The 21,532-nt window shown below is 40.9% G+C and overlaps 1 protein-coding gene across 9 annotated transcripts in view; it reads left to right on the plus strand.

Annotated features, from left to right (window-relative positions):
• The window catches only part of ZNF521 (zinc finger protein 521), a 234,059-nt gene that overhangs the window by 194,715 nt on the left and 17,812 nt on the right, over positions 1-21,532 (plus strand). For all 9 annotated transcript variants that reach the window (XM_030498653.1, XM_030498712.1, XM_030498663.1 and 6 more), the window contains 2 exons: positions 8,680-8,811; positions 11,501-11,616. In XM_030498653.1, coding sequence (XP_030354513.1) covers positions 8,680-8,811; positions 11,501-11,616 — 248 coding nt within the window. The remainder of the gene's footprint in view (positions 1-8,679; positions 8,812-11,500; positions 11,617-21,532) is intronic.

The following is a 21,532-nucleotide window of genomic DNA, read 5'->3' on the forward strand; positions in this document are numbered from 1 at the left end:
ACACAGTGAACAAAAATACTGAAATCGAATGAACAATGCTAAAAAAGCCCAAAAGTTTTAGTTGTATTTTACTGTTCCTAATTCTTCCGAATACAAATGTGACATTTTTATTAGCCTTTTTCCCCTACAGTTTGATTAAATTGTTAATAACTACTTTGCTCAGGCAATCTCTAAGCCATTCAGATTGTAATTCGACTTTACTAGAGAAGGTTTGGTCCAAAAAACTTTATTCTTGGAAAGAAACAGGCTAAGAGCTCACGGAAGAGAACAAAGAAAAACTCAATACTGACCTTAATTTTGACACTGCGTTCATAAGGATGGGCAGGTTAAGCAGGGCCTGATTCTTCATCCACTGGAATCCACTGGAATCCACTGGAAGAGTGTCATTCTCTGCATGGGGTGGGAAAACAGGCATTTCACAGCTCTGGGCTTTGGTTTATTTATCTGTAATATGCAGATGATAATCTGTATCTCACTGTGCAGTTTAAGGATGGGGGGGTTTGACTTTGCACACTTAGGCAGAATTGAGTCCCACAAAAGATCTGGGTAAGAGTCTGGTAAAATGGGAGACCTGTTCCCCTGAGCTAGTCATGCCAGCATTTGAAGGATCAGTCTCCAAGTTTTTAATCAGTGCTCAGTAAGTGCTTTTTGAAAAGGTAAGCATTGAGCTGGATCATCTGTCTACAAATAACTCACACCACTCAGCTTATTCCTACCAGTTTAAATTTCTTTTTATATCCCAGGGTAAAATTGTTTCCAAAATAAGCTCTATCGCATGGGATTTTATTGCAATGATGGAGTGTAACCTTGTAATGTGTATAGCTACGTGACGCAACACAGACCTTTTCTTCCGCACAAATTTTAATACTTTTTCATGGTGCAGTTACAGACAAGGAGTAGCAAATTATGCATGTCCCATCAGTTGGTGAATAGCCCTGTTGCTGAATTCCTGAACTCTCTCCCGGTAGCCAGTTGTCCAGAAAATGCTGTTCTTTGATGGAGTGGGCATTTGCTGTATTTAAATTGTTCTTACTTGAGCTGAAAACATGACAGTTATTAAGAAATAGACCCTGCCAGTTGTCCTTCTTTTATTTTCATCCAACCTCACCGAAGCCAGACAATTTGTGGCTTTAATAGAACATACAAGGCACATGTGGTAAGAAGAGTTCACTTACAAGCAGCCAAAGTGAGTGCAACCAAGCAAAAAACTGAACAGTTGGTGAAGTGAAATGCATCCCTTGCTTCAGACGAAAATACAGTGGAATGAAAGATGCAGTAGACTGGCTTTCCCTTAAGCAGATCTAATTTCAAAATCTGGCCCTGGAGAGATGAACTTTTGCTTTAATTGAGGAGGTGGATCCCAGCTCTTTGTCACTCCATCAATCAGCACCCTTTGCTGTTGCTTTAGCAATACGCTGCAGAAGGCTTTAGGGTTTATTCACTGCATGTTGAATAAGGCTTCCTACCTGGTGCTGCTGGGAGGCAGTACAGATGCCATTCTGTTCCTTCTGATGCTGGCAAGTACCTTTCAAGGCAGAGTCATGGCCTGGTCTCAGCTTTCCCCCTAGGGAGGCTACAATTGTTGGTGACTCAAGAGTTTGGGATTGTTCCTTGTGTCTTGTCCATCTCCTTCCCGAGGCATGGGCAGAGCCTTGCCCAAAAATCATTCGGAGCTGAAAAAAGCAAGAGGAGAGACATTGCTCAGGTTGCAGCCTGATGTTTTGAGTTTTCAAGTCTTGAGCCAACATCATTATTTTGGTTAAAAGTGGCATTAAGAGTAAACATAGACCACTGTGCAGCCCTGCATACATGAGCAGTAGTGTGTGGCACAAGAGGGAAATGCAGATAGTTCCTTCCACCACCCTCCTGCTTTGAACGTGGTGATCTGTCCTGGCCACTGCAGAAGAAACACAGGTGTACTTCTGTCTTTCCATCCAATCCTCCATCCTGTGCCATCAGGATTGAACCCTTAGTTAGGACTTTAAAAAACCCTGGGTTTCCATGGCAGGTTCTTCTCATGGCTGTTAATTCCAGCTGTATTGTTTGTCCTGCTGCAAATTCCAGCTGTGTGCTTTGCCTTTACTACGTCTCCTTCTTTATCACTATATTCGCATGCTTTGCATGTCAGCTTCCAAAATTAACACTGTGGTAGATAGTGTTTTTCATGGGGGTGGGGTGGGGGGGGGGTGTGTGTGATAATGTTTGAGAAATTGAAAATGACAGAAGCACTATTACAATCAGGGAGAAATTATGAACATGGGGCTGGAGACTTCAGGCACAGCTTCCAGGCTTGGTCGAGCTGCTGTGTGTTCCTTAGCAAAGGAGGATACTTGTCACGCACTTACTTGCCATAGTGGACCCTAAGAATTTTGAGCAGGAATGAGATTGTCTCTAGAGTTATGAGTAGGCTGATGAGCATGCAAGCATGTGGCCAGTAGAATTAAAAAGATGCAGACAAGCGCAGCATTGTAAGCTAGGAAGCATGGATGGCTATATACTCTGCAAATTACAGTGTTAGTCCTTCCCCACTTTTCAGTGTGAGATGTTGTAGCCGAGGGGTTAGCTGTCATCCATGGCATTCCTTTCATACTCCTCAGATCTCTGGCTTATAAACGTGTGCTGCAAAATTAACTCGGGGAAGAGTGAAAGTAATGTGAAGAAGGAGAAATTGGTTTAGGGGCATGGTTTACTTGGGGAAAAAAAAAATATAAAGAAAACACACTGAATGTGGGAGCTGTGAATGTTTTAGACGTGAAAACAATACAGCGACTGCAGGCCATTTCATTCCTGTGTTGCATGTGGAGGGCAGAGTTTACACTACTTCTTAGCAGATGCTTTTAAGCATGGACCCAGCCTTGTGATGATTTACCAGGAGGACATCATCATCTTTGCACCTTTGCCTATAGATTTATTCAGAGTAAAAGGCAGAAGGACCCTTCTGGACAATCTCGAGGGTGAATAAGAGAAAGACTTACTTATAAACTGTTACAAATTGGTACTCGGTAATGGCTGTAGTGTTGATCAGACAATATAAGAGGGCCCCCAGTGGTTACAGACTTAACAGCTGCATATAAGTCAGCCAGTGAACGTTTGCTTGTAGCTGCTCTAGTTTTGTTGTTATTGAAAAGCAGGAAGCATAAACATGGGACATGGTCTAGAGGCTGCTTAAAGGGTTTCACTTGTTTAAAGTGTATATTGAAATGTCAAGGCCTTCCATGAAATGAATGAATTGTGCATTGAATTGGTTGCACAAATTGGGCCAGGCCATCCGATGCATTGCCTCAAGTCAGAGTGAGGGTGGGGGGATCTTGCCTGCCATACAAGTTCTTCAAAGACAGAGGATCCCCAAATGTGAGTGTATGCTCAGCACAAGGACTGATTTTGTTTGCTTTTATAGCTGGTTATCAAGTTAGTTGCTGGAGTAATGGGCTGCACCTCAATTAAAATCTACCTACCCCCAGTGAAACATTTAATATTTGTGTAAATATTAAACATTTATATGAATATTAAATGCATTTATTTAGAATTGATTCATGTTTACATTTTCCCACTTTCTGAATAAAGATTACAAATGGAAAGTAATTTACTTATGCAGAAATTCTGCATGCATCAAACTCGTTTGTCTACCAGCAGTGGGTAAAGCATCCTCATCCGTGTTCCGAGGTCTTAACCATGTCCAAACTCATATCCTAACCATGGAAGAGCAGCAATAAGTAGCAGTTCTGTGCTGTACAGTGGGTACTTTGTTCTTGCCTTCCTTACGGAGTTGTTGGATCTATAATGTGAAGGACGTGCTGACTTGTTTTACAATGTACCACATCAGGGAATGCAGTGCATAGTTTTCTGTTAGATTTGGAAAAGTGCAGGCTTTATATTAAAGGTTCATTTCTTTTTCATCGTTCAGCTAACTCATTTGCACTGTAATGTATTTTCCTATTCCTCCTCCTGATAGTTGCTGCTTTTATACCTATTTTGCAAGCCATATTTTTAGTCTAATCCATACAGCAGTTGTCTAAAATTCCATAGCATTGCTTATTTCTTACCTATAACTCTTAATAAAAAATAGGGCTGTGCCAACCTATTATATCCTTAATAGAATATTCTAATGGTTATTAAATCAATTGACTCTGAATCTCACTTTAATAAATGAGTCAGACAGTATTTTCCAATTACTGTCAGCCGCCACCTTTCCAAAGAGCAGATTATTTTGATTGAATTTTTTAAAGCTGTTCAGCACTTTTTTTTTTCCTTTTTTTTTTTTTTTTTTTTTTATTTCCCAGAGTAAAAGCAAAGAGCAGTAGCTCTGTCTGCAGGGAAGGAGAGCCTCTTGGACTGTATCTGACACTCCACTGCATTTCAGATTTATCCTGAATGGAAACTGAAAATGTGACATTTCACCAGCCCTTTATTTATTAATGATATCATACTTTGCACTTCCATAGTACCCTATCAAACTGTTTGCTAAACATGAAGAGCTAGATAGGGGCCAGTGTGTAAACAGAGCCTTTTGCATCCTCTTTCTTCATCTGGCACCTTTGCAAAAGCTGCCACACCCTGGCTCTTTCTTGCCAGTGGGAGATAAAATGCTGGCTCTGCTTTTAAATTCTCTATGGAGAGCAGAGCACACAGACAAAGCCTTGTTCCATCATCCTTCTGCAGTGCTATGTGACCCAAGCAAGCAGGCAGTTGTGTGCCCAGACATGTTATCTTAAAGCTTCTCAAAGGCAGATGGCAGTGATTCTGGGTCTTCTGTGTATAGTAGATAGTCCTGGACTGCCCTCAAGCTCCGCTGTCCCAGTTGTATTAAAAATCTTAAGGGATACTAATTAGGTCAGCCTATTAAAGTAGAAATTAAAAATTAACACCTGTTCTTTAAAGATGGGTAGTCTGAGAAACACGGGCTATACCGTCATGCCCAAGGTGGTAAGAGTAAGTCAGTGTCAGAGTTTGGAATGGAACCCAGCACTCCTGGCTCTTCTGCCACTACTGTAACATTATCTGTCTCCCTTAAATTTAAATCATGCTGGTCTCACGTTCTTGAATTCAAGGACTGGAACCTTGCCCTTTGTTCCGAGGACATAGCGCAGAGCAGGTGATGTGCACAAAATGGGTTGAAAAAAGTGTGAGGGAAACAGTGACTGACAAGTGGGACTTACTTAGGAAGAATATTATTCTACTAGTTACACAAATGTAGTCATATTTTAAATGCAGTCTTTAGAACTAGGAGACTAAAAACATTTTATTTTTAAGAGAAAGCTTAGATTCTGCACAAATTGATGCCTTTTGCCTGGGGAAGTTTCCTATCTGCCCCAGGCGAGTGGGTGAGGGGATTTTTCAAACCCTGTTTATAAGCCTTTAGGAAAAGCGGACTTGCAACACACAGTAATCAAAGTGGTTTTGATGTTTCTGACCAGGAGATCACCTCAGATCTGAGTGATATTGGAAATACAGTAGGGTCGCATTTAATGGGGTTCAGTTCTTCTTAAACAAGTACAAATACTGTGTAACTAAAATTAGTTTTGCTTCAGCATTAGGAGTGTATGCCTTTCTTCCTACTTTTCCTCATTAGCTAATGTAATGGAAAGACAAAAAAGCCTTCTCTGTCTTCTGTAGCTCCATATAAAAGTATTTCTTTTTAGGAAGTCTTTCTCCCTTGGAATGTTTGAAGAACTCTCCGTTCAGTGTTCCCATGCTCAAGAATGATTAGCATGGTTCATTTACACTTTGCCAACAGTAAGTCTGTGACTTGAGAACCGGCATCGATTATCTTCACCTTGACATGTGGAAGATCCTGAGATGGCGCTCCCTTTGTCCTAATTGCTTTGACTGTGTGTATCAGCACAAACAGTTTGATGAAGAAACTTCACCCTACAGGCTTTCTAGCTCATAGTTAACCTTTGTGGGGACTTGCACTGTGTCAGAACTATCTGGTAATGGCCACGGCAATTATCTAGATATAGGAGAAAAGATCTGATCACTTACATTCAGCCTGTACATTCCTCACAACTGATTTGCAAGTTCAGGAAAGAAGAGGCATTTATATATGGTTTGTTGAGCCTTCCTCCTCTTTTCAGTATGCTGTTCTGCAGCTTTGCCCACAGCTGTGGGTTGCTGGCTGTGGGGAGAGCACAGCATACAGCCAGCTCACTTAGATGTATGGACTGGTTCGTGCCAGTTTCTTTTCCCTCATGCTCCCCTTAACAGTGCTCACGCAGGCCATACTTGTCTTCTCTCAGCGGCAGGAAAAGCAGAACATACTTGAAGGGCTTGTCAGTGGTGGTAAAAAACCCCAAATCCCAGGCAACTCTTGAGAATCCACTAAAATTTTCCCTGTGAAGGAAACAGTTAGCATATATTTGATAAGTGGATGCTAATTTATCTATGAAGAGTTACAAAAGGTGCCGCCTACCTGATGAGAAGGTGTCACCTACCCCATTTCATACCCCTCTGATAGCTCTGCAGCATGTGAAGGTAGGCAGGAACATCAAGCACTGCTTTAATGAAGGATTGGGTAGAGGACGAAGGGAAGTCTATGGTTTGGTGTGTGAGTGACACTTGGCCATGTTTGTCTATAGCTGTGGCACCACTCTATTGCACTAAGACTGACAGGAAGACAGGATAAAAAAAATGGTCACATGCCAATGTGGCCATTTTGAAGAACCAAAATGGGGTTCTACACTCCTCTCGCAGTCACTGAATGAAAAACACAGTTTTACCATGAAAGGCAATGGAGGTGCTGTATATATGAACATTATGAGAGCTGGGCGTTCAGTGGAGAAAGAGCTCCTCAGTTGCTGACTGTTGTCAGGATAGAAATTTTTGTAGTCAGTGTATTTTTACCTGTTTACTGCAGAGGAGACACCCGCCACCCCAACCTGATTTTGTGTAAATCTTTTGGCTTTGTTGGTTTTCACAGAATCATAGAATCATAGAATCGTTAGGGTTGGAAAGGACCTTAAGATCATCTAGTTCCAACCTCCCTGCCATGCGCAGGGACACCTCGCACTAAACCATGTGGCCCAAGGCTCTGTCCAATCTGGCCTTGAACACTGCCAGGAATGGAGCATTCACAACTTCCTTGGGCAACCCATTCCAGTGCCTCACCACCCTCACTGCAAAGAACTTCTTCCTTATATCTAATCTAAACTTCCCCTGTTTAAGTTTGAAGTCATTACCCCTTGTCCTACCACTACAGTCCCTAAGGAAGAGTCCCTGCCCAGCATCCTTATAGGCATCTGCCCTTTACCTTCTTATTATAAAGTGCTGTGACATCTTGTAGAAAACTACAAGACAGTAGTTTTCAGTAGTCCCACCTTGCAGAACAGCTACCACTGCCTGGCTTAGCTAGCACTGTCTAAAGCCCACAAACTCACACCCTTTGCTAAAGATGCCATGACTTATATGAACATTAAATTTAGCTTTTGGGCTAACGAGAAGTGAAAGCTGAGGGCTACCACCGAATTTATTTCAATTCTGGTAAGTTACAAAGGATCATTTTGAGCAGGCGTTTGGCCCCACTCAGCCACACAAGCACCATGTCTTGTTTTCTTTACATGGGTGAGGAGGATTGTTGTGTGGAGCACAAGACATTGTCTCTGCTCTCACTGTCTACAGCAACCGCGAACACCCGTCGTTACGGTCACTAATCACTGCAGGCGGCATAGCATTTAGGTGTTTGGGGTGGGCAGGGCGCTCTCCTAAATCGCTCCTTTCCACCTGAGAAATGGCAGGCAGCTGTGCCAGTCGCCAAGCGTTTTATTCCCCCTTGATTCTTAATAATCAGATACTGTATTTACCTGCGAGATCAATGCTACTCGTGTAGCACACCAGTGACATACAGAAGGACCTTTTCTAAGCGGCGCTGTGGGAATTGAGGCCTCTGCAGCAGGGCTGGAAGCCACTTCTTACCTAGCAACTGTTTCTAAGTAGGACAGCCATTGACTGCCCTCATGGCGGAGTGGATGAATCCTGCAGCACCCTCAGGAAGGGAACCTGGTGCCAGGCACCAGCCGGCCTTCAGAGGACAATGGGAGGAAGCAGAGGAACAAGCAGCAGGGAGCGGGAAGGGTTTTAAAGCTGCAGGACATTGACGGGAAAGCTGCGTCAGGAGGCACACAGGGACTTTTCTGAGCTGTTAAGAGGAGAAATGCAAATAAAGGGGAAAAAAAACCTGGGATTGTCAGAAAGGGAGCTGGGAAATCCTGCAGCTTGCAAAGTGTTTTGCGTATGCCCCTGGGACTGGAAACGTGGTTACGAGAAACCCCACGTCAGCCAGAGTGCCAAAAATGTGTGCGTTTGCAGTTCTTACCCATGGTAGATGAATGATGTGTGATCAGTGTAAATTCTTCACATGCTGTTTTGCAAATGTACTCGGTTGTGATCGGGTGGCTTTGCTAAGAGATGATGTTTCAGGTCCTACTCATCATTTCCTGCTGAAGCCTAATGCTCTGCATTCCTGTTTGGTGCTAACTGTATGTGGAAAATATGTTTTTAATGTCCAGTTAAGCTTTGTACATTCTGAAACCTTCCAGGTGAGAAAACACTTTAGCAGCCATAGGTGCTGAGGGACATCCAGCTTCGTGAGCTTAGGAAATCAGAAAGTCTCTTCTGTTCATAGATTGTGTTGGACTTGTTCTTTGGGCTGTGGTGAATTTCGCTTTTTCTTCGATTTCTCCACAGATGAAGGACTGAACCATGAATGCAAACTCTGCAATCAGACGTTCGACTCTCCTGCCAAGCTTCAGTGCCACCTGATAGAGCACAGCTTTGAAGGCATGGGGGGCACCTTCAAATGTCCAGTGTGCTTTACAGGTAGGAGGCCATCACTGCTCGTCCCTGTCATGTCCTTAGCTTGCACTTGCAGAACTCCATTTACCGCTGTGTCACGTGCTAGCTTTAGGTCAGTTTTAGGAGGGAACATTACATTTGTGCTCGTTAGTAATATTGATTACAAATAATTTAGAAAGCTGAGCTCCTTAGAAGGTCAGGCATCCATCTGTAAGAACTGCATTTCTAGCTCTTATAGTGGAAGTTTGCGGGTTTTATAATTACAGAAGTGATAGTCTGTTACCTTCAATGGTGCTACCTTCATATTCCAAACTTGCCGAGGTTAAAACTGACCATAAATTTGTGCTTTAAAGCTACAGATGTTTCATCTAAAACAATATAACTCAGAGCAGAACTTGGCCCCACGGGCAAGAGCTGCTAGGCATAGCCTGTGCACTGCAGCATTCTCCTCTGATCATGTACGAAAGCTTGCTTGCATGTGTTTGTTGGCTTGTGGTGGGAAGAAACACCCTTGTAATGTGCTTTAGAAAGCAAACCATGCTGTCTTGCCACAAGTCAAGTTCTGCTCTCCCCTGACACAAGTCCAAGTGTGGAATAATCCTGCCCAAGTCAGTGGTGTTATTCAGTAGTAAAACCCAAGTGAGAAAATAACTTGACCCAGTAGGGCTAAGCACTGCAGTGTTTGGGCCATAATGAGGAACAGAAAAATGCTGTTGTTGGAAATGAAAACACATTCAAAGGATGCCTACAGAGTTGTTGTGAGTTTTTTTAAGGGCTTCTTAATCAAACATTTCGTAAAATGATAACCTAAAACATAAGTGTTAATATGTAGCTTACATGCCCAATTTTGCTTTACAAGGTGAAAATCAAAGATAATCACAAACATGACAAAACACACTTTGGGTATTCTCGCATCAATGGCATGCTAATTCTGGAAGCCATTCAAGGTTTCTGTTCTCCATTAATGGGAGTGAAGGATTTTCATTGATAGGCAAATAGATCCTTTAATACCTTCATTTTACTTCTCTTTGTTTGGCAGCTCCCCTCCCAATAAAACCTAAGTGCATGCTACAGAGGAAAATTAAAGCTAAATTTTTCATCTCTCAGACACAGTGGCTGGTGATGATTATTACCTCACTGTGTTCAGGTTTCACACATTTTTGTGGGTTATAAAATTAAAGAAATACATAGTTCATCTTCACTGCACAGCTTGTAATGGTAATGTCTGAGCATGGATAGTAGTGTGGTAAACAGTTCGCCTGTTAGGCGTCTGTGTTCAATAATTCTTTCAGTTAGGCATTTTGTTGTTGTTTGTTCTTTTAGTTTTATTACTGATTCTACTATGAATTTTTTTTTCCCCTGGTCTTTGTGTACACATTATGAGGTGATTTTTTTTAGCATAATGCCATGGGTCTTCCATTTCCAAGTTTGAGGGACTTGTAAATTCCACATAAAAACTGGCATATGTGAGGAGTACCCACTGACCGTTCTCCTTGTGAGCAAGATCCCTGATGAAACTAATCCGTAATTTTTAAGCCAGCAGCCATGTGAAATGTGTTAAAGAGTATGGAGATAAGTCGATTCCAATCTGTGTGAAACACTTTTGTCTTTTTGCTGATGGGGTAAATAGACATTGAGCATTAATCATAAACAATGGTGTTTTATTAGCAATATGCTATTAAATTATTTCAGCATGTCTTGCTAGAATAATAACAAGAAGTAAAAATCACCAATATAAGTTTTATATGGAAAATGGAATCTGATCTTTTTTTTTTTTTCAGGGTAATGAGAAATGTGATTAAAATGTATGACTCAGAAGAACAATATTCTGATGTTTTTTGTTGCCTTGCAATTAGAATAATTTTAATGATTGGGAATGGAGTCAAAGTCAAATGCCAGCATCTTTAATAAATCCTTTCCCTGCCTATACAGATTAATATTGTAGATGCAAACTTTTTTAGGTCACAGTGCACCAGGCATCCATCAGAAGTCAGTGCTGCCAACCCAAACACTGCCTCTGGCATATACAATTTAATTATTAATAGTATGTCTCCTAGGTAAACTGTTACACAGTCTTAGGGCCTTGTTTTGTAGTCATTAAAATTGAACATGTTTATATTATTGAAACCCTTGCATTCAGCGTGTAGGCAGAGTTGATCTTAAAGTATCCAAAGAGAATTTACCTGCAGTTCTGTTTCACATTTATAGACATTGCCCCAGTGTAGCTGTGGGATATAATTTTTAGCATTACCACATTTAAATACAGAGCTGTTTGTTAACTTTAACTTTAGGCACACAGAATAAACAGGACTTTGGCATCTATGATTTTAAACCTGTTGGTTGCTAGGAAATAAGTTTTTTGTGTATTCAATCAAAGTGCATTAAGCATGAAGAAATAATTCTGAAGAGAAAATGGCACTTTTAAATTCTTTAGATTTGAAATCTTCATTGGTTGTTCTGTTAGAGTCTTTTTTTTTTTTTTTTTTAAACCAGACATCTGTTTCAGTTCATTCATTTTAGAAGAAGGATCACACTTCGTAGATAAATAGTGTTCATTGATACCCATTATAGTAACAGTGTAATGTGAAATCAGAGTGCACCAGCCTAATTTTGCCTCTTGGAATTGCTGAGTGTTAATGGGAAATTGTTTATAAAAAAATCTTCACTTGCAATATGAAATAGTGAAATGAGTGTTGTTTGTCTAATATTCCAGTGTTTGTCCAAGCAAACAAGTTGCAGCAGCATATTTTCTCAGCCCATGGACAAGAGGACAAGATCTATGACTGCACACAGTGCCCACAGAAGTTCTTCTTCCAAACAGAGCTGCAGGTACCACACTTGTTACCTGGGGGTTATAATATTACCTGGGTATTATAATAGCATTATGTATTTGCTAGCTGAGTTCAAAGCTTTACTTGCCATGAACTTTTCTGATACTTGTTCATCATCAGGATGGGAACGAGGGAAGGAAAAGAGAAATTACAAGTGATTCAACCCATGCTGCTTCAGAAAGGTAGTGGCAGAAAGCTACCTCCTACAGACCTGAATTTTGAGAGCCACCTTTGGATTCTTGCTCTGTAGGTTGTTGCAGCTCAAGATATTCTTGAGAAGAGAGAAGTGGGCATCTAGTTAAACCCTGCCATGCAGTGGTCAGGGACACCTTCCACTAAACCATGTTGCTAAAAGCCCCATCCAGCCTTAAACACTGCCAGGGATGGGGCATCCACGAGTTCTCTGAGCAATCTGTTCCAGTGCCTCACCACCCTCATAGTGAAGAATGCTGGCCATTTCCCATAAATACTAACTTGATGGGGGGGGAAAAAAAACAGTAGGGTCAAATGAATGGTACACTGTCCTCTTGTGTGCTGTCAGACTTGTAATGATGCTGTTTACTAATGGTAAACAGAAGGACAGAGAGGAAAAAATAAATATTGAACAAGATCTGAAAACAGTTCTGAATGAAGGAATTATTTACTACATACTAACATTCTGCACTGCTTGTCTTGCAATGAGAAGTGGTGGTGTGTTATTCCTGATAGGATGTTACACTTTGGAACAGCAGCAGAAGATTTTTTCTGAACTATTTCAGTCTATATTGAAATATTAAGATAGGTTGACAGAGGAAAAAAAATCAGGGTCTCTGATGGTCTATAAGGATGGAACAAGGAGAAGTATTTGTACAGTAAGGCCTTTTATACATTGTCTGCCATGTGGATTTTATTAGGCATGAAGAGATTTTTCAGCAGTTAAGGTTTTTCAGAAGTTTTCTATAGCATGGGTCCCCATCTTTAAGTCCTTTAACTGGGGTGTTCACAATTAATTTTACTTTGGACCAGAGCTGGATTTCATCTTATCAACAGAGGCAGAAAGCTAATGAGGCATGTGCACATATATGCCCATTTAGTATTTCACTTACTGGAGGTTTTACACGCTGAAAGCATGACGATATGAAATATTTTTTTGGAGAAAAAAGAAGTCAGCATTTAAACCATGCATGAATTCATTGTGTGAGGGATTGTTATTTTATCGATTGCACTGCATTTTCTCATTCCCAATTTCCTTCCGCATGAAAACAATATGGAACAAAATCTTTGTGATAGCCTTCCCTACCTGTTTCTTGGTGGACCCCTAGGTCATGGGAGCAACTTATACTACCTGCAGTATCATACCTGTAATACTCCAAGATTCCTGTGCAGTATCTATCTATCTATCTCTCACATATTTTTAATAGATCCAAATCTGTTCCATTTACTGTCTGTGCCAGGCATTGCATGCAAGCTCTGACCCAATGTGTAAGAGGAAGAGAAAGAAAAGAAAACAAGTTGAATGTTTAAGGAAAAAGACACGCATACATAGTGATGGATAGAAAGAGGCAAGATTGAGTTTTGAAATCAGAAAATGGTCTGGATTGCATGTAACGTTATTAGACTTGTGGGGAAAATAAAGGAGAAACAGAGTGGAATGAGGAAAGGTCACAAACTAATTTTGTTGTATGTGTTCCTTTCACAGCATATTTTTTGTGGAATAATTTCTTTGAATTGTTGTTGTTGTTGTTGTTGTTGTTGCTGTTCAAAATACGTGGTGGGTTTTTTTGCAAAGTGTTTCCAATAAAGTGAAACTGCTGTTTCAGGAAAAAATATTTAAATATTTTTGGCTTACTAGTTTTCACAAATTCTGTTGTTCATAACTGAGTAACCAAAATGAGGAAGCAGGAAGAAGTAGGGACATCAGCAGTTTCTGCAAGGAGAAAGGAGAGATTGTAAGAGAGAAAGACCAAAAGAAAGGAAAAAAAGAAAACAGAAAAAAATCCAAACCAAACTAAACAAAAAACTCAGGAAGAGAGAAGGTGCAGGTATGCAAAAGACAATTATGAAAAGAAAGAGGAGCAAGGGGATAGACATTATTTTTAACAGCAGAATTCAGAATGGATTTTAAAAAAGGAGAATAGGTAACTGAATTCTGAAGATGCAAAATACGCAGAGGTCCAAGTGTAGTTGTCACGTGTACTACAGTCACCTCCTTACTACTCTGTGCCCCCTAAAATACACTTCCATTTCAAAATACATGGAATCCCAAGCAGCTGCCTTCAGCTTCTTTATTTTAATAACACCACTCAAAATTCATCCCTGCCCAAGACTGAGGGCATAATTTTGCTTTCTCCGTCTAAGCCTAGTTCATTAAAACTTCAGCATAACTGAGGTACCTGGTTTTCTAGGGAAGGGCTCAAAAAAAGATGTTGCTACAGAGAGACAAATTATGCTCCATGGTGGCTAGGTGACAATCAGTGTGTAGTTCCATGCTGCAGAAGGCTCTTAAGAGAGCACATCTCCATGCCCTTAGAGACAGCCTCTCTCTGGCTTATCTTCGCATGCAAAAAGAAGGTGGTATTCATTTTCTTATTCACTTAATTCATTATGTTTATTATTTTAATTAACTTGGGTAGCCTCACCCCAGTTGAGAATGCATTATGTTTAAAAAAATGCAGTACCATCATGCCATTTGCATTTATTTGTTGGGATCACTGGCTTTCTGCTCTTACCTCCCGTTATCATCTACCCAGCCTGGTGAAACGTCAGCAAAGCACTTAGGCAGAGCACTAGGTACTGACTTTTGGAGCTGCTTTTGCTGAAAATACATTGATCTCGAACCCATTCTCATTTAAAACCTGTTCTAGGAGGCGTCACTTTGTTCAGGTTATCTACCCACTGAAGCAGCAGAATCTTTAGCAATGAGCCTCCAGGTTATGTTTCTCTGTCCTTTCACGTTACTGTGGTCTGTGTTGGGGTTTGCAGCATAACAGTGTATTTATTCCCTCTATAAGGAATCATTCCTTGCTTTTAATTTAAACATGCATCTAAAGTGCATTTCCCATGCATGAGAGATGCTTATCATCTCAGATTAGAAGCCATGGACGGCATTCTGTGGCTATAGGGCAGAGTAAGAACATGAACGAGGTAGAGCAGAGCAGAACACAATAGGATTAAAACCCTATCCACGCACATAGTACAGCTCATAATTAAAGGGAATGTATTCAAGGATACAGAAAATAAATGCAATATAATGATGCTTAACTTGGTGTTTGGCCCAGTGTGATTCTTTCCTTAGCATTTTCTGATTCCTATTCCAGGAAGAGTAGAACATAAGAATCCCCACATACCATGTCCATCTCACCTTGGGCAAGTTATTATTCCCTCATTACCAATCTTCCCAATGCAGAAAACAAGTCTCTTTAGAGGTTTCCATGATTTCACTCCACACTCCTGTTAGGAATGCAAGACAATCCCATAGGACCATATTCTGGTGAGAACAGAGAGTAAATGACAAGTCCTGAAAATCAAACCTGCAATGTATTAATAATGAGATTTTACAGGAGTTTGCTCTTTGTTTTAAGATCAGCTCCATAGCTCACCCATCTCCCACCTTTGACACATCATTTGAATGGCTTTGTGCTCCATAGCTATTGAGCCAGCTGTGAATTTTTGGAGATACTACCTCCATAGGAAGGAAGCAAATGGAAACCTTCTGTAACAGAACTGTATGTTTTAAGAGTGTTTCAACCTGTGAATTTTCATACTTACATGTTCAAAAGGCATGTGGTGTATTTACATTTCTGAAATGGAGTTTGAAAAATATGTCCCTAAAAATGTTTATTCTTTAGAATGGAAAGATTTTAATATGACATGCTTAATATAATAAGGCCTTTTCAGAAATAGGCTTGTAACAATCTCTAAATCAGAAATATGTCTCATCTAGCTATCAAATAAGGAAGCTGCAAGGTAGGTGTATTTATAGGGTGCCTAGATAGCACCCAAAAGATGAAACTCTTCCAACTGAACACCTGGAGTATGACCATACAGTTCTCTGTAGAGGGTGGATATGACTAAGTCTTCTCCATCCATCATCCATAATACTTACCTTTTAATTAATAAAGAAGTAAAAAACCTTAATGCTAATTTAACTTAATATTGAATTTCCATTAAATTATTATAAAGAAATTTGTGCCTATTAAAACTTCCCTTTCTTGTCCTCATGCTATTGCCAGTGCCATTTCTTTTGCCTTAGTCTTTGGACTTAGGCTTAGGTGTTTGAACAAGTGTTTGTGCTTCACCTTGTCTCTGATGAGGAGTAGCCATCCCTTTCCTATGTCCAGTGCTAGTCTTACTTCCATAGTCCACAAAACATATCATGGTGTGTGTGGGGAGAAGTGAGACACTTTTTTGGGGTGTTACCCAGAGTGGATGGATTCAGTTTAGATTTTTTTCAGATGATGTGGGGTCAGAGAAGTACCAATATCCAGTAGAACCAATATACAGTAGAACTGGTACCAATATCCAGAATAATTATAGAGGTTTTATCCGTGTTTTATCAGTGAGGATAGTTCTGAATATGATACTAGCCAAGATTACATGACCTCTCAGGGCTGTTATGCCCAGTACAAAAATTATATCTGTAATGAATTAGAGCATTTAGTTCACATTTTGCGATAATAATTAGTTGCCCCTGTGGTAGTTAAGTGTCTCCACTTTACAGACATGAAAACTAGGGCAAGAAATAATTGGATCAGCAGTTGTTTCCCATCCTGTTCAAACGGGACCTGGCCTCAGTGATTCACGCCCTTGCTGCTTCCCGTCTGGACTCCATCAGCACAGAATACCTGGGCATGAAGCCATCATCCTGTAGGATGTTCCAACTAATACAGAGAGCTGCAGCACTGTTCCTCAGTAGCAAAGGAGATCAGGAGCATATTCAGCCTGCTCTCTTGCTGTCTACACTGTTTTCCTCCATTGTTCTCTAAGACTCAATCTCTAATATTCTCAGCATATCTCAGAGATCACCTGAGAAGTTCTTCCGATTTGATAACAACACATAGTTGACAGCCCTTCTTTCTGAGTGCTTTCATCAAAGAACTGAAGCTTGTTTGCATAGGAGCTAGAACTTTTTCACAGACAGGACTGGGAGCATGGAACAGACTTCCACAGCAGCTGAGTATTACCATGAATGTCCTCAACTTCAGCTTTTAAGAATAGGGTTCACCTAGAGATGATGCTAAAGGCTCCCTTTTCTCATATAAACATGTACCTGCATGTAGATTTCGAAACCTTCCCCCAAACCCCAATCCACAACAACAGAGCTCTTCCAAAGCAAAATACACAGTTCCTTCCCCAGGGAAAGGATGAAAGAAAGAATGAAGCGCTCAGAGCAGATGTTATTCATGTCACTTGAAACAGCAGGAGAACATTCTCAGCTCCCGGTGGAAGTAGATGAAGCAGAGTAGGGTAGAGGCAGCATAGAAGAGTCTCCAGAAGTTTTAGGTAGCTTTATGTGTATCTGTCTCCAGATGCTCAGTTTTAAGGTTTTCACGTTTCAAGGTTAGCATTGTTGAAACAAATATTCCAGTTTCTTCCTCATTTCTTTAAGGGTTAAACTTTCCAAAGTTCTTTGCATTGTAAAATGCTCCCAAAGATCTCAACATTTTTAAATGGCCTTAGAATACCCTTGACCTGAGCCAGAGCAGAACTAAGCAAGCTCTAGGCTATTTCAAGAAGTAAAAGGCTTGACTGAGACCTTTGGTGGAGACAGTACCAGAGCTGGGATTCAAACACTATATTCTCTCATTTGGAGGTCAGCTAGAGAAAACTGCTAATTAACCTGGGCTGGGGTTGTCTCCTTGTGGCAGAGGCCTTCTGGGGCCAGCTGGGAAAGAGATTGGTGTGGGAATAGCATCATCCATAGCAGCAGTGGCACTGCTACCTCCATATAGGATTGTTTTGCCAAGGCCCCCACAGTAGTTGAGTCTGTGTATCATGTAGGTCCCAACGGTGAGCCTTCCATGACAGCAGGGGAGCCGATGAATAATTTATACTCTTTACACAAAAACAGGGACAAAACTTTCAAACCTGCAGGTGAAGTTACATTTTCAAGGATGTTTTCTTCACAAAGAAAAGGCCTCAAAACATTTTTTAAGTTAAATTGGAGATTAGTTCTGGCATTTCTAGGTCCCCAAACTCTTAGGGTGAGGAGTGGAACACAGATGCTGGCTTTCTAGGCCCCAAAGGCCAGGAGCCAGCAGGGAATAACTTTGTCAGCTCTTCTTAAAAAGAAGCCTACCTGAAATTCAATTAACAATCAAAGCTTTAGGCCAACATTTTCAAACTCAGTGGCCTATTTCTAAGAGGGTGCTGAGCACCTCCAGCTGCAGTTAAGGCCAGTACAAGATGTTGGTGCTGAGTACATCAGGAAATAGGTCATAAATGCCTGAAGTTAGGAACCTTGATAAAAGCATGGGTGCTGAGCAGCCATAGCCTCATTTAACGTTCAGCAAAATACTTTTGATGCCTAAATACAGGTGTCACATTCAATAATGTTGGCCTTAGTCTTTAGCAGGCAATCAGGCTGCTTTTGTCAGAGCAGATGCCTAGGAGTCAGGAGACTCCTGGCTTCAGTTGCCAGGTCAGGTACTAACTTGGTCCACTTAACCATGTACGCTCTCCATCTTGAGGGCAAGGATGATGATAATAAGTGTGCCAGAGATACTAGGATTCTAATCAATGCTTATGTTTTGAGGGAACTAGATAGAGCTGCATGCAATGTAAGTATTATTAGTTTGAACGTTTTTTTTCCCGAACCCCTGTGTTTCTGTTTCAGATAGGTATATGGATATTAGTGTGCACCAGTATGTACACTGAGTATTTTTCTATGTCTTCCAAGACTTAAAAAAATTCAGACTTACGTTCCTGAGACTTCTTTCCCTAGAAGGAAGAATTATTTTCTTTGTAAATTTTCTCAGAGAGGCAATGGTAAGAAGCATGGTGGAGGCACTCATGCATTAGCTCTTTCAGGACATATACCTTCAAAGTGTTTCCCCTCAAGTCTTTTGTTTCAATGTCAAACAAAGTTTAAATAAAAAAAGAAAAATACTTTGAATTCCCTTCCAGTGCCCCTTCTCTCCTGGGGATTGAGGGATGTTACGGCCATATTAGGTTTTCATGCAGTAATTCTTTTCTAAATAAGAAATTTCCAGGTTTGGGGCTTTTGAGTTCACCTGCCTTTGATTGGCCTATTCAAATGTAAACACTCCCTGTGGGTACTTGGTTAGTTCATGAATATAGAACACTGCAAAGCCCACCAAGCCCAAGGTGCCAGAGTTTTTCAGCAACCATTTTGATTTCACTAAACAGTGCTTGGCAAAGATGGGCTTAGTATTAATGGTTCTTACTTGTCTCCACATACTCCATATGCTTGTAATTCTACATGCAACCATCAACCTATGAAACTTTCCACACATTTCCCTGTAAAGAAGCAGGAAATAATGTGTTCACAACATCCCATATTCATTCCCTGAGAGAATGAATGTTTCTTAAATTTCTGGAGCAATTGAGTCACAATTACGGGTTTGTTTTCTCAGATGCTTGAGTGATATTACTATGAAATTGACAAAGACAGTGCAGCAGTTAAGTAAGTGATTAATATCGCCTTTAAATGCACGATTTTAATCTTGAAAAGAAGTTCAGACTTAAGGAACAGTAAAATGGCAAAGGATTGGAAGCTAAATGTGCTGTCCAAAATAAGTACTGAGCTACACCCACAAGCACCATACAAAAATAAGCAGAAATGTCTCTTCTTTCTCTTTCAAGGGAGATAGAGTCATACCCAAATGTGTAAGTGCTTGAATATATGTCCCTATTTTGCCTACTCCTTCCTGTTTATGCCCTTCTATGCCTGGATTATTTTTGTAAAGTATAGGTAACTATTTTCAAAAAAATCAGTAGCAACAAAAAAGATTAACCCATACTTTGCATCTGTTCCCTTTATTGCCTTGTATGGTCAACACTGAATAGATTCTGCAGAATCAGGTAATATAGTACAGTTCATAATCCTTATGACTGCAAAGACTGTGTCATGCAATATGTTAAGTGAAGTTTGTTGTCTCCAGTCTGAAAACTGTCAAGAAACCATAGCAATCAGAAGATAAGCTCCACTGTTCCTTTGTCTTTTTAAGTGTTGACTCTGAAACATCAGTGACGTTATGCGTCAACATTAACATCACGGTTTCTGATTGTTTTAGCAAATGGAACAGTGAGGTGTGCGAGATTTCAGCCTAAAGAATCAAACCAGAAGTTGCTGCAGAAAGGAAAATGCACAGAAAGGCAGAAGAAGGAAACAAAAGGCAGAGGAGTAGAAGAGAAGTAGGAAGGGGATTATGGGGCAAAGAAAGAAAGAAGCTAGAAATAATAGTGTTGGGAAGGCAAACATTTTTCTGCTGAGTGATGCTGATAATGATAAGGAACTTGTAAAAATAAATCATGGTAATAATAAGGGAAAGTTCAGTTATTACATAAAGGCCAATTTCTACCCTCAGTCCTCGTAGAAACCTCTCTGAACATCAGGGAGTCCAGTTGTAGATTGCGGGCAGCGGAAGCAGTGAATGTATTCCCTGACCCACAAATAATCATTAGAAATGGAATTCTGCCCTTTGCAGAAAATGAGGTTTTCTCATCTGTGCACTGAATGTTTCAGCCTACACCTTGCCATTAGTCAGATCAGTTGGCTCATACACCTGGAGTAAGCAGAAGAAATAAGCACTCTATTTGCATTTGAATAATTTCCCTCATAGATCAGTTCAGTTCTCTTAATTGTCCATCCATTAATTTCTTGCTAATGTAGTTGATATCGATGACTGATTTTCTGTGCTAAACAGGAAGCCCCACTTCTTCATTCTAGGATGCATTCCTTCCTGCAACTGCCCTGCTGTTAGCTACCAGTAGCTGCCATTATATTATCTTTCATCTGGCCCAGAGCTGACAACAGATGGCCATCTCCGGGACTGCCATCAGTGTGACTTTATGAAGCATCCAGCTATGGTGTACTGAGGAGCTTCACGGCCAGTTCTGCAAATCTGTCTCCCTTCCCCCCACCCTGCTGCTGGCCCCCCTCACTCCATCCCCATGAATAAACTCCTCATTCCTGGCTCCACTCTCCACTAGTCCTGCACTTTCCCAATGAGTGATGGCACAACATTATCTCTGAAAGTTTGCTGCTTGAGGTCTGCCCCCTTTTTTCCCTCCACAGCACTGGCAGAAGGTTGCCATGGCCGCTGTATACCCCAGCATCCTCACTTCTCCATGGTTTTGTGTACCAAAGCGTAGGTAGAGGGGCTCAGTAGCAGCAAACCTGCCACCTCTTAAGATCTGTAGTGTGAACCCTGCCTTCTTCCATCACAGAGCTTAGCCCAGTAGCCCTGCATCTCCTCAAGCTCCAGGGCCTCGGAAAGAGGAGGTTGTTTGTTCTTTGTTTTTTTAATGTTCCACAAGATATGTTGCCAAGCCAGGATTGAGTCTATTAAGTGTGAAGGAAGCTAAAATATCGATTAGAGAACCAAAGTGGAGAAAAGTATAAAATTCACAAGCATCCTGACTCCATTGACCCGTTTGGAAAAGCTGTTTCAACTGCGGCTGCTATGCATGTTGGAGAAAGATATATTGTTTGCTTCTGACAGAGTTTTCTAAAGCAGGGTACCTCCAGAGCTGAACCCGTATTTTAAGAGAAATTCACATTTGTATCCTTTATTGTGATATTTGCGGCAAGTCTACAGCTAGTAACAGTCTCTGCCCTCAAGCTATAAAGGAGTAAGGCTCCATTGTTGGAGAGAGAGCAGCCTTCTGTGTGAAAGGCTGAGATGTGGTAGGCAAGATGAATAGTGCTTAAAAGCAGTGCTTGCGGTGCTGTCATTTAGAACAGGAACACT

Source organism: Strigops habroptila, chromosome 1 (genome assembly GCF_004027225.2).
Source record: "Strigops habroptila isolate Jane chromosome 1, bStrHab1.2.pri, whole genome shotgun sequence".
NCBI lineage: Eukaryota > Metazoa > Chordata > Aves > Psittaciformes > Psittacidae > Strigops > Strigops habroptila.